This window comes from Procambarus clarkii, chromosome 77 (genome assembly GCF_040958095.1).
Source record: "Procambarus clarkii isolate CNS0578487 chromosome 77, FALCON_Pclarkii_2.0, whole genome shotgun sequence".
NCBI lineage: Eukaryota > Metazoa > Arthropoda > Malacostraca > Decapoda > Cambaridae > Procambarus > Procambarus clarkii.
The window spans coordinates 16,798,163-16,811,531 of record NC_091226.1 but is presented as its reverse complement, the minus strand read 5'-3'; the positions used below and the strand labels follow the sequence as shown (position 1 = coordinate 16,811,531).

At 41.3% G+C, this 13,369-nt stretch overlaps 1 protein-coding gene across 2 annotated transcripts in view; it reads left to right on the top strand.

The window, feature by feature from the left end:
* LOC123751461 (syntaxin-12) overlaps positions 1-13,369 on the top strand; it is a 45,203-nt gene that overhangs the window by 8,778 nt on the left and 23,056 nt on the right. For both annotated transcript variants that reach the window (XM_069313945.1, XM_069313944.1), the window contains exons 3-5: positions 697-812; positions 3,289-3,451; positions 4,652-4,786. In XM_069313945.1, coding sequence (XP_069170046.1) covers positions 697-812; positions 3,289-3,451; positions 4,652-4,786 — 414 coding nt within the window. The remainder of the gene's footprint in view (positions 1-696; positions 813-3,288; positions 3,452-4,651; positions 4,787-13,369) is intronic.

The window sequence follows — 13,369 nt, the reverse complement described above, 5'->3', positions numbered from 1 at the left end:
TATAGCTGATGTAGTGCATACTGGGTCACCTCTCTTCCATGCTGGCTCTGGTGTTCTGCCTGTTCACCTAGTGGTGTGGTGTTTTCATTGATGGAGTCTCCTGTACACTACAGGGTAGCATGAAGCTAGTGTTAAGAGTGCTTGGAGCTGCATGTGCTCAAGGTTACCTTTCCTGGGTTACCCTCTCCATAGATCTTTATCTTCACTCTTCTTCAGGGAAATCTTCAGTGAGCCACAAGGGGCTCGCCCAGAAAACCAGCAGTGAATGTAATGAAACGGCAACTTCTGGGCGAGCCCCAGTGGCTCACTGTTCCCTGTCCTTCCAGGTTGTCAGGTGGATCCCTTCATCTGCTCAAGAACTGGGAGCTCAGCCCCCGGAAAATGGTGAGATACCTCCTCCTACATACCAAAATGAGTGGGGGAGGTGGGGAATTAACCTTGTGTTAGTTCCGAGAGAATTCAATGGTTTACATACAGTAGTTGGGGTAATTCTTTCGGTAGGTTTTGAGGCTTTGTCTCTTTTTGAATCCAGCAGTGGTTGTTTTGACTCACTTACCTTCTGGTTACCTTTCCCAGTGAGGTGGCAAAAGTAAATGTACTATTTCACATAAACCTACATGTTGTAAACAAAAAATGTCATTCAGTAATATTTATAACTTGCTTTTCGTGTTACTGATTTTTTATTCCATTTTTCAGTTATGTGATAAAATTACAACAAACCTTTTCACAATCAACAATGCAACAAGCACCCTGGATCGGTCATTAAAACAAGTAGGAACGGCTTCAGACAGTCAGCAACTAAGAGATAGAATGTAGGTTAATAATGCCTTGAACCGTCTATAATATGACTACTGTACAGTATAGATTTTTTTTGCAGTGTGTGTGTGTGTGTGTGTGTTAGGGAAAAATTTAGAGAAGTAAGTTTTGGAAGGATGTGACTGGTGGAATCTAAGCCCAGGTTAGGAAGAATAAGAAAGATGTGTCTGGAGGTCTGCATGATGGGAGGAGTACCTGCTCTTTAGGATAGATGTATGACTCGTGAGGCACGAGCAGCAGAAATGGAAAATCTTGGATACGTTGTTGGAAGAAATAATACTGTAGTAAGACATGTAACAGTCACAGAAAATATTTAGCGCAATAAGTGTTAAATCATAAGATTAAGGAACTAGAGGTTTCCTTCCTCTAGTTCTAAGTTAGTTTGGTCATGGTGAACAATTGGCTGAAAATGTGTAGTAGTGAAGTGTGTATTGGTTTCTTGTAATCAGGGACAGGGACCGTGTTAGGCTTCTCTAAGTGCTTCTTGTACCTTTAGCCAATGACTGACCATTTCCTAGGTTGTAACCCACAACACTTGACTAACTCTCAGGTGTCTAGTTACTGCTATCTGAACAGTCATCAGGTCTTAGGAAACGTGCCTAAATGTTTTGCTCAGCCTGAGAATCTAACCCAGGACCAATCTGTTGTGAGCCAAGATGATGGACAGACATGGCAAGTGAGTGCAAGGAAGCTTATAACAAGTATTATAATGGGTGATAAGAATATATAAAATAGTTCATTAAAAGAGAGTGAATATGTAAACAAATTTCAATAATAATTCACAGGAAACGTATTAGAAGGGCTTGTATGAATCAGTGAGATGGTGATGGTGTGGATGTTTTGCTGGAATATGGATGCTACAGTAAATGGATAAGTGTGTTTTAAATAACTTTAATCTATTTTTGGAATACAGTAGTGGTACGTAGTGTATTGTTCCACTCCTATTTATTCCAGGCTGATGCCTTCACTCAGTGCAAGTATGAAACTGGGTAATAATAAGGATGATAGCTTTGTTTTCTTGTACATTATATTGTAGAATATTTATACAGTATAGTATCTTCTTGAGGTTATCTTGAGATGATTTCGAGGCTTTTTAGTGTCCCCGCGGCCCGGTCCTCAACCAGGCCTCCACCCCTAGGAAGCAGCCCGTGACAGCTGACTAACACCCAGGTACCTGTTTTACTGCTAGGTAACAGGGGCATAGGGTGAAAGAAACTCTGCCCATTGTTTCTCGCCGGCGCCTGGGATTGAACCCAGGACCACAGAATCACAAGTCCAGCGTGCTGTCCACTCGGCCGACCGGCTCCGACCGGCTACTAGGCTATTACAATTGTCATTAGATTACAGATTACAAAATGACATTGGTTAGATAAGGGAAAATCACTAACCATCAGATAAACAGCAGTGTGGGAGAAAGTAATCAATCACTGATTGTCTGCTCAGCTGTCGATGAGTAATAGACAAAAATGGGTATAAGCAAAGACTGGAGGTGGATTGGTGATGATTAAAAGCTGCTGTTGTTGTGCAAGTGTATTTGGAAGCTTGAGTAAAATGATTCAAATTACATTAGAATTTTTAAGTTTTTGTATATTTTTGCCCATGAATCTTTCTCTTATGTTGCTTCTCATTTGCTGTCTTGTGTTCAACAAATTGTGTTACACATAGTACCCACCATCTTACTATTATGATAGTCTATCATGCAAAATTATTTTAAGTATTTCTGGGGCTCCTTTGGGAATTTGTCCAAAAGTTTAATAGATTGATAGCCAATGTACATTGGCTAAGGTAAATTTACTAAATATATTGAAAGCCATAAAGACTCCTTCTTCCACATTTACTGTACATGTACATTATTTAAAAATCGAGGATACGGAACAAATGCAGCATAATATAAAAATGCACTTCAAATATGAAAGTGAATACCACATGTCCATCACACATGTTTTGAGTTTTGGAACTGAAACAAACCAACAAGATATGTGCATCACGTTTAATTTAAAAACACAGGAAATGAGACATACTACAACATGAATAAATCAACTCGCCAGATCAACCAACTACTATATTCGGCTATATTCAGTCATACTGAAAAAAGTGAGGCAAATGTCTCCACGATGAGGTAAATATTTCACTCACACCTCCACCTGCTACTAACTTCAAGGTTCCTCTTAGTGCTGGTGATGCTACCCTTCATGAAAATGCACACGAAAATCTGCTTTACACACACAAACATACATTCTATCATACACAACACCGCAAACACAAGTAAATGAAACACATTAACATTGGCAAGAATAAAATTGATATATAATTTTTTTTTTAGATTCATACAAGTAAAAGCTAGACATTACATTCCAGTCATTACACCAAACATCTTTAAGGAAAAAGTTTGAGGATTGTGTTTGAAAAATATAATGAGGGGAATAGTGCAAGCATAATTATTGATTCATTAATCTTGTTGCATGTAAACAGTAGAGAGATCAACAGCAGTGCCGGGACAGCCGTACAGGACACAACTGGCTTGCTACGAACGCTTCAGCCTTTTACACATGGTGACAAGCAGAGGCGCATCCAGGCAGAAAGACTACACAATGAGTTCCAAGCAACTGCATCACGCTTTGCTGAAATTCAGAAGGTATGGAATATGACCAATAATGACAAGTGATACATTAATATTGTATTATTTTTGTATATTGAGAGCTGTAGCACAGTGGTCACACCTACTTGTTCCTAGTTTGAGTCATGCACAGTGCAAGAATTTGGTCACATTTCCTTACACCTGATGCTTCTGTTTACCTCAGTAAATAGGTATCTATGAGTTTAGCAACTGTTATGAGTTGCATCCTTGGGAAAGTTATTATATAGCTTAGAGGGACCTTGTAAGGGGGGGTACGAGCTTCAAAGCCTTACCATACAGTACAAACTATTGAAATATGGCCCTTATTGAATGATATACTGTATACATGTTGGCACAAACTCTAGAGTGGATGGGACAAACAACACTTATTACCAGCTGATCACTGGGACATGTAAACACAATATATCCTACACCTCTGCTATCATAGCAATAGCACCACAAATATGATAGTGTCTGCATTAGTAGTATTGTTGAATACCGCCGAGCGTCCCACTAACGTCAGCGACCTTCCCACTGGGCGCTCCGCCACCAAAGTGAACGAGTCACTGGTGCGCATTTTCTTCCAACTGTCAGCATTCCAATAATATTACCTTTTCAGCTCATATCCCCAGCTTGTTACTTCTGTTGTCTCGTTGAGTTCCAAACTGGTTTCCTACACTTTGATTTTTACAACATGTTCACCAGTCACAAAATGTACTTGGGAAAATCTCTTTACATTCCTGGACTCTTATTTACATCATTTTAGAGGGAAACCTTCTCACACTATAACCATGGACTGCACATGTGCAGAACTAGCTCAGAGGGACAGAAACATCTGGTCATTACAGGTATTTCCTTTCACCTGATGCCATTGTTCACCTAGCAGTAAATAGGTTCCTAGGAGTTACTCAGCTGTTGTGGGTTGCATCCTGGGAGGCCTGGTCGAGGACCGAGCCTCGGGGACGCTAAGCCCCAAAATCATCGCAATGTAAGATTAGTAGCTGGCCACTGGGGACATGGATAAACATAACAGGCTTCCTGTCCTGTCCATGGGAACCCATAAAGTGAACCAAGCCACGGGAAAGCATCACGTGCATTTTCCTTCCTATACAGGTGGCAATAAGTTCAAACAAAAATTTTTGTATTAAAAAAATATACATGTAAACTGTTTGTTAATTAACAATTTTACAGTTGGTATAATTTGCTTGTACACTGCAGAAAGTTGTCAATTTGCTGAGGACTGCCCGACTACCAGCAGATATGGTAGCTGTGGAGCAAGACACCAGTGCCTCCAACACTGACCTTATGATAGCATCAGAACAACAGAGGCAGGCAAAAATGAAAGAAATTCAGGTGAGGTTTCATGTTGATGCTTAATATAATTAGTGATGATGAAACCACACACCAGAAGATGAGGAGACCACAACATTTCAGTCCGTCCTGGACCATTATGAAGTTGATTGTGATGGGAGCAAGGGAGGCACAGGCATGCTTCCCTCGCTCCCGTCACAATCCACTTGATAATGGGCCAGGACGGATCGAAATATTATCGTCGTTGTCTTCTCATCTTCTGGTGTGTGGTTTGGTCAACATATCTTCAGCCATGTTACTGTGACTCATCGTCTGCATATAATTAGTATTAATATTTAATACAGCTGCTTGATTGTATGCTTGAATTGGCAAATTAACATGAATAATGTAAATACTGCACTTGTGCACTAAAACAAGATTAAATTTCTTGCAATAGTATTTCAATACTTCAGAAAATCAGTATTGAATGTAATGGAATGTAATGGCCATAGAAAATTGTATATTATTTCAGTCCTCTTTCCAGGCAGTCAGTTGTGCCTTGTCAATTTGTGCATACTTTTCCCTGTTATGTCAGATCCATATCCAGGTGCTCAATTTTTGTTTGGCTTTGGTAGCTGGTTGATACCTGGTTGATACCTGGTTGACGGGGTTCTGGGAGTTCTTCTACTCCCCAAACCCGGCCCGAGGCCAGGCTCGACTTGTGAGAGTTTGGTCCACCAGGCTGTTGCTTGGAGCGGCCCGCAGGGCCACGTACCCACCACAGCCTGGCTGATCCGGAAGTTCTCTTAGAAAACTGTCCAGTTCTCTCTTGAAGATATCCACGGTTGTTCCGGCAATATTTCTTATAGTCGCTGGGAGGACGTTGAACAACCGCGGACCTCTGATGTTTATACAGTGCTCTCTGATTATGCCTATGGCACCCCTGCTCTTCACTGGTTCTATTCTGCATTTTCTTCCATATCGTTCACTCCAGTACGTTGTTATTTTACTGTGTAGATTTGGGACCTGTCCCTCCAGTATCTTCCATGTGTATATTATTTGGTATCTCTCTCGTCTCCTTTCTAGAGAGTACATTTGGAGAGCTTTGAGACGATCCCAATAATTTAGGTGTTTTATCTCGTCTATGCATGCCGTATATGTTCTCTGTTTTCCCTCTATTTCAGCAATCTCTCCTGCTCTGAAGGGGAAAGTGAGTACTGAGCAGTACTCGAGACGGGACCTTACCTTGAGGTTACCTTACCTTGAGGTGCTTCCGGGGCTTAGCGTCCCCGCGGCCCGGTCGTCGACCAGGCCTCCTGGTTGCCGGAGTGATCAACCAGGCCGTTGGACGCGGCTGCTCGCAGCCTGTCGTATGAGTCACAGCCTGATTGATCAGGTATCCTTTGGAGGTGCTTATCCAGTTCTCTCTTGAACACTGTGAGGGGTCGGCCAGTTATGCCCCTTATGTGTAGTGGAAACGTGTTGAACAGTCTCGGACCTCTGATGTTGATAGAGTTCTCTCTCAGAGTACCAGTTGCACCTCTGTTTTTCAACGGGGGTATTTTGCACATCCTGCCATGTCTTCTGGTCTCATGTGATGTTATTTCTGTGTGCAGGTTTGGGACCAGCCCCTCTAATATTTTCCACGTGTAAATTATTATGTACCTCTCCCGCCTGCGCTCAAGGGAGTACAGTTTTAGGCTCTTTAGTCGGTCCCAATAGTTTAGATGTTTTACTGAGTGGATTCTAGCAGTAAAGGATCTCTGCACGCTCTCCAGGTCAGTAATTTCTCCTGCTTTGAAAGGTGCTGTCATTGTGCAGCAGTACTCTACTCTAGAGAGCACAAGCGTTTTGAAAAGTATCATCATCGGTATGGCATCTCTAGTGTGAAAAGTTCTTGTTATCCAACCTGTCATTTTTCTTGCAGTTGTGACGGCTACTTTATTGCGTTCTTTAAAGGTAAGGTCTTCCAACATGAGTACACCCAGATCCTTTACATTGCCTTTTCGTTCTATGTTATGATTTGCCTGAGTTTTGTACGTGGTTTCCGTTTTTATATTTTCATTTTTTCCATAGCGCATGAGCTGGAACTTATCTTCGTTAAACACCATATTATTTTCTGTAGCCCATAGAAAGACCTGATCTACATCTGACTGGAGGTTTGCCGTGTCCTCTATGTTGCCTACTCTCATGAAGATCCTAGTGTCATCTGCAAAGGATGATACAGTGCTATAGGTTGTGTTCTTGTCTATGTCCGAAATGAGGATGAGAAAAAGTACTGGAGCAAGCACAGTACCCTGGGGGACTGAGCTCTTCACGGTTGATGGGCTGGATTTTATTTTGTTGACTATTACACATTGGGTTCTGTTGGTCAGGAAATTGTAGATCCATCTGCCTATTTTTCCGGTAATTCCTTTTGAACGCATTTTATGTGCAATAACACCATGGTCACATTTATCAAAAGCTTTTGCGAAATCTGTGTAAATTACATCCGCGTTATGTTTGTCTTCCATAGCATCTAATGCCATATCATAGTGGTCCAGCAACTGCGACAGGCAAGAGCGCCCTGTTCTGAAACCATGTTGTCCGGGGTTATGGAGTTGCTGTGATTCCATGTATTTTGGGATTTTACTTCTTAGCACTCTCTCAAAAATTTTTATGATGTGCGATGTTAATGCTATCGGTCTGTAATTTTTTGCCTCTGCCTTATTTCCTCCTTTATGAAGTGGTGCTATCTCTGCTGTTTTTAGTATATCAGGAATAACGCCAGTATCTAGGCTTTGTCTCCACAGAATGTGGAGGGCCTGCGATAGTGGTTTTTTACAGTTCTTTATGAATATGGAGTTCCAAGAATCCGGGCCTGGTGCAGAGTGCATAGGCATACTGTTTATGGCTTCTTCAAAATCCAGTGGGGATAGGGTGACGTCTGATATATGATTTGATGTTGGTATCGTATCCATGAAAAATTCATTTGGGTTATCAATCTTTAGTGTGTTTAATGGCTCGCTGAAAACAGAGTCGTACTGCGTCCTCAGTAGCTCGCTCATTTCTTTGTTGTCATCGGTGAAAGTTCCATCTCCCTTTCGCAGGGGCCCGATACTAGATGTGGTTTTTGATCTTGATTTTGCATAGGAGAAAAAATATTTCGGATTTCTTTCTATTTCACTGATGGCCTTTTGCTCTCTGTGCCTCTCCTGGGTTTTGTATGATTCTTGTAGTTTCCGTTCAATTGTTTCTATTTCTCTACCTAACCTTCTTCGCCGTTCTTGAGATAGGGTGCGACTCTCAAGTTGTTCCGCGATTCGTTTTCTTCGCGTATATAGGGAACGACGTTCATGTTCCAATCTACATCTCTTCCTCTTTTTTCTTAGAGGTATGCGGTTTGAACATATTTCTAGTGCTACTGAGCTTATTTTTTCCAGGCACTGGTTCAGGTTTGCATTTTCTAGCTGTTCTTCCCAGTTTATTTCTGTGAAGTCCTGGTTTATTTGCTCCCAGTTTATCTGTTTATTATTGAAGTTGAATTTGCTGAAATCTCCTCCACCGGGAATCTGGACTGGTTTTGAAGGTCTACTCCCCATGGTTGTCATAACTTCAATTAAGTTGTGATCTGAGTAACAGGTATTTGTAATCATTATGTTCCTGATAAATTCATCATTATTAGTGAAAATGAGGTCCAGCGTGTTCTCCTTCCTAGTTGGTTCTACTATTTGCTGGTTTAAGGCAAACCTGTCGCACATCCGTAGCAGGTCATTTGCATGTGCCTGTTCATTTAGGCTACTTCCTGGTATTCTTTCTGATATTACTGTATTAGCCAGGTGCTTCCATTTCAGGTGCCGTAGGTTGAAGTCCCCAAGCAGGATGATGTTCGGAGCTGGATTTGTGAGGTTTTCCAAGCAGTGTTCTATTTTCATTAGTTGGTCTTTAAACTGCTGAGGGTTTGCCTCCGGTGACTTATATACAAGGACAATAACTACATTTAAAATCTCTATTTTGATTATCAGCACTTCCACCATATCATTTGAGGTGTTTAGCAGCTCAGTACAGATGAGTGTGTCTTTGATGTAGAGGCTGACCCCACCCTGAAGCCGGTGTTTCCTATCACATCTGAAAAGATTGTACTCTGAGATCCATATTTCACCATCATGGTAGTCCTTTGTGTGGGTTTCTGTTAGGGCTGCAAACACTGCATTTGCCTCATGAAGGAGACCATCTATAAATTGAACTTTGTTGGATTTGCGTGTTTTTATACCCTGGATGTTGGCAAATATAAATGATGTTATCGTGTTAGTGGAAGTGCTGGAAGCCTTACTTGGTGTTAATATCTGAGGCTCTGGTAAGGAGGCCACTGTGTTTGCGTCCAGAGTGTGTCGTTTTGGAAGTGATTCGTCCAGTTTTGGTAGTAGGACGGGTGTTGTCTGGTGTAGTACCTGTGTGCTTGTTGATAATTTGAATTCCAGTCTTGTGGGTATCTCCGTTCCCCTCTGTAATCTTGTAGTGGTTCCATCTGACTGTTCCTCTCTCTTATATTTACTACTCTGTTTCTGCCTTCCTCTAAAAAATTTCCAGTAGTGTCATATTGATCTTCCCGTCTATAACGCTCTGTACCTCTCACTTGGAATTCCGGACACTGAAGATTGTAGCATTTTTTGTCCCTAATTGAAAATTGACATAATTTAGGGTGGAAGTATCTACACCCTGTTCCAAAACGGCATGTACCCCTCTCCAGCATGTTCCTGCATTTTCGAGGATGCAGAAAATGGCATTTTGCTCCTAATTTTCCATATTTGCATATTCGTTTAGCGTAGAATTTGCAAATGTGTTCCGGTTTTGCGTTTTTCAAGGTATTTATATCTGTGACTGTCTTGTCTACCTCTTTATTGGAGCCATCTCCGTTTTTCGTCCCAATTCCTTCATCTATGCACTCTGTCTCACTGTTGCTCTCATCATTTATATTATCTGGCTCTGCAATATTGCTGTTATTTTGTACCACAATAGTCTCCTCCTCCACACTACTGCTGCAGTTCTCTAAACTATCTGTTCCTGAGTTTTGGTCGTTATCCAATGTTGACTTTTCCCAGTCCTCATATATCACTGGTAGCCTTTCTGTGAATGGTAATCTCTGTGACTCGGGAATGTTTTTCATCAGTTTAGTTATGTTCTCTAACATTAATCTGTCATCTTTGCAAACCCAGTAAATTCCTTGCCTTTTTATGCATCCTGGAGCTAATTCTGTACAGCCCAGGTGAAATCTTATGTTACAAATGCAGCACGTTATGCCTGCATTTCGTTTTCCCAGTACTCCCGAACACTCGCCACACAAGTGACTTGAAGAGTACCACCATTGTGATGGGATCCCTGGATTTGAAAGTTCTCGTAATCCATCCGATCATTTTTCTGGCTGACGCGATATTTGCTTGGTTATGCTCCCCTAAACGTTAGATCGTCGGACATCATTATTCCCAAATCCTTGACATGCTGTTTTTCTACTATGGGAAGATTCGATTGTGTTTTGTACCCTGTATTATGTTTCAGATCCTCATTTTTGCCGTACCTGAGTACCTGAAATTTATCACTGTTAAACATCATGTTATTTTCTGCTGGCCAATCGAAAACTTTGTTGACATCTGCTTGTAGTTTTTCAATGTCTTCAGCAGAGGTAATTTTCATGCTGATTTTTGTGTCATCTGCAAATGACGACACGAAGCTGTGACGTGTATTTTTGTCTATATCAGATATGAGAATAAGGAACAGTAGTGGTGCAAGGACTGTACCTTGAGGTACAGAGCTTTTAACATCGCTTGGACTCGATTTTATCTGATTGACTGTTACTCTTTGTGTTCTGTTCGACAGGAAATTGAGTATCCAGCGTCCTACTTTTCCAGTTATTCCCATTGACCTCATTTTGTGAGCTATCACCCCATGGTCACATTTGTTGAACGCCTTTGCAAAGTCTGTGTATACAACATCTGCATTTTGCTTTTCTTCTAGGGCTTCTGTGATTTTGTCATAGTGGTTGAGTAACTGTGACAGACAGGATCTTCCCGCTCTAAATCCATGTTGTCCTGGATTGTGCAATTCATTGTTTTCCATAAAACTAGAAATTTGATTCCTAATCACTCTTTCAAACACTTTTATTATGTGTGATGTTAGTGCAACTGGCCTATAATTTTTTGCCAAGGCTTTACTCCCCCCCTTGTGCAACGGAGCTATATCTGCAGATTTAAGTGCTGCTGGTATCTCCCCTGTATCCAGGCTCTTTCTCCATATTATGCTGAGTGCTCTCGCTACTGATACTTTACATTTCTTTATGAATATTGAATTCCATGAGTCAGGCCCAGGAGCTGAGTGCATAGGCATATTGTCAATTTCTCTTTCAAAGTCTTCCGTGTTTGTGGTAATATCCGTTATATTATCTGCAGCTTGAGTGTCATTCATAAAAAAGCTGTCTGGGTCATCAACTTTCATGTTGTTTATTGGTGTGCTAAACATAGCCTCATACTGGCTTCTTAGAATTTCACTAATCTCGTTGTTGTCCTCTGTGTACGTACCTTCATTTGTAATTAACGGTCCAATACTAGTCGAGGTTTTGGATTTTGATTTTGCGTATGTGAAAAAATATTTCGGATTGTTCCTTATCTCTTGTATAGCTTTCTGTTCCAATTCCATTTCCTCAGACTCATATGATCGCTTCAACGTTTGTTCTATTTCTTCGATCTCCCTGCTTAGGCTTGTTTTCCTTGCTTGTGATAGTTGTGTCTGCCGAAGCATTTCCGTTATTTTTTTCCTTCTCCTGTACAGTCGTCTGCGTTCTCTTTCTAGAGTGGTCCTCTTTCTGCCCCTCCTCGCAGGTACGTGCTTTAAGCAGACCTTGTAAGCTTCAGCTGTCAGTTGAGCTATTCCCTGTGTGGGAGTTTTGTCGCTTAAGACCGTCTCCCATTGAATGGTTGCAAGGTCTACATTTATTTTTTCCCAGTCAATCCTCTTATTGTTGAAATTGAATTGATTGAATATTCCTTCTCGCTTGTTGGGTCTCTTAGACCTACTACCGTTATTTATGCTAGTTCGCACTTCAATGAGCTTATGGTCTGAGTATGAAGTATCTGAGATTGTGATGTCTCTGATTAGTTCATCATTGTTTGTGAATAACAAGTCTAGTGTGTTTTCGTTCCTAGTTGGTTCTGTAATCTGTTGATTGAGCGAGAATTTGTCACAGAATCTCAAAAGTTCTCTGACCTGTGGTTTGTTATTTCCCGGGTCATTCCCTGCTATGATATTTGTGTTTGTCATTCTCCATCTTAGACTCGGTAAATTGAAATCTCCAAGGAAGATAATATCTGGAGCTGGGTTTGCTAGGTTGTCAAGTATGTTCTCTATTTTGTGCATCTGTTCTGTGAATTCCTCAATCGTTGTATCTGGCGGTTTATATATTAGAATAATAATTAGGTTTAGTTTCTCTACCTTAATTCCAAGTACTACCACCTCATTAGTTGAGTTTAGTAGTTCTGTGCATACCAGGTCTTCTTTAATATACAGACCTACTCCTCCATTTGACCTAGTTTTTCTATCACATCTATATAAATTATAATTTGGAATCCAGATTTCACCATCCATGTAATCTTTTGTATGAGTTTCCGTGAATGCCCCAAATATTGAGTTTGACTCTAATAGGAGGGCATTTATGAACTTAACTTTATTTCTTGACTTTGGCTTTAAACTTTGAATGTTTGCAAATATGAATGATTGTCCATATTGTGTGTCACTTCTGGAAGGTTTTGGTAGTTCTCCTTCCTCTCTACCCTGACCCAGGGTGTGTTGTTGTGGCAATGGTTTGTCCAGTTTTGGAAGTGATACTCGGGAGTGTGGTAGTCTCTGTGTAGTTGGGGGGTGTAGTATGTGTGGGCATGATGACGAACCGTAGTCCAGTTTTGGGCATTTTCCCCTCTCCATCCGTACTCCTGCCATGTTTCTGCCTGTCTGTTTCTCCCTCTGTTTGTACATGCCTCTAAAAAATTTTCATGGCTATTATATTGGACTTCTTCTCTTATATAGCGCTGTGTACCTCTGACGTGGAAATCGGGGCAATGAAGATCGTAGCATTTCCTCTCATTAACTGAGAGTTTGCATAGCTTAGGGTGAAAATATCTACACTCTGTATCAAAACGACATCTGCCTTTCCCTAACCAGTTTCGGCATTTCCGTGGGTGCATTTCCGTGTAGTTGAAGAGTCGGGTGCCCAGTTGGTAGAGGTTCTTAGTTTCTCTGCAGTGCAGTTCTTTTTGAGTCGATCTCGACTCTTTAATGTCAGGACCCCTTTGTCGGAATTGGTGCTTTGGCTATTGATTCTTGGATTGTTCTCCCACGGGTGCACATCATTAGTTGTCCGGTTGCTGTAGTTCATCACTACCTGTGCACCACCTTACCTGCTTCAGGGTTCATGCTGTTTGTTGCTCCCTTCTCCATGATCCCGTTCCTTAACTCCTTTATCAGAGGTTGTCCACAGTGTCATCTTGTCTATCCAGCTTGTGGTCTACACTTAAGCCCATTATGTTAGTAAGTTTGTGGCTCTGACTGCAGTGTTTTCTGACAGATCTTGGGTTCGTGTCCAGGCTCAGGTATTGAAGGTCTAACAAGGTTTTGGTGGTT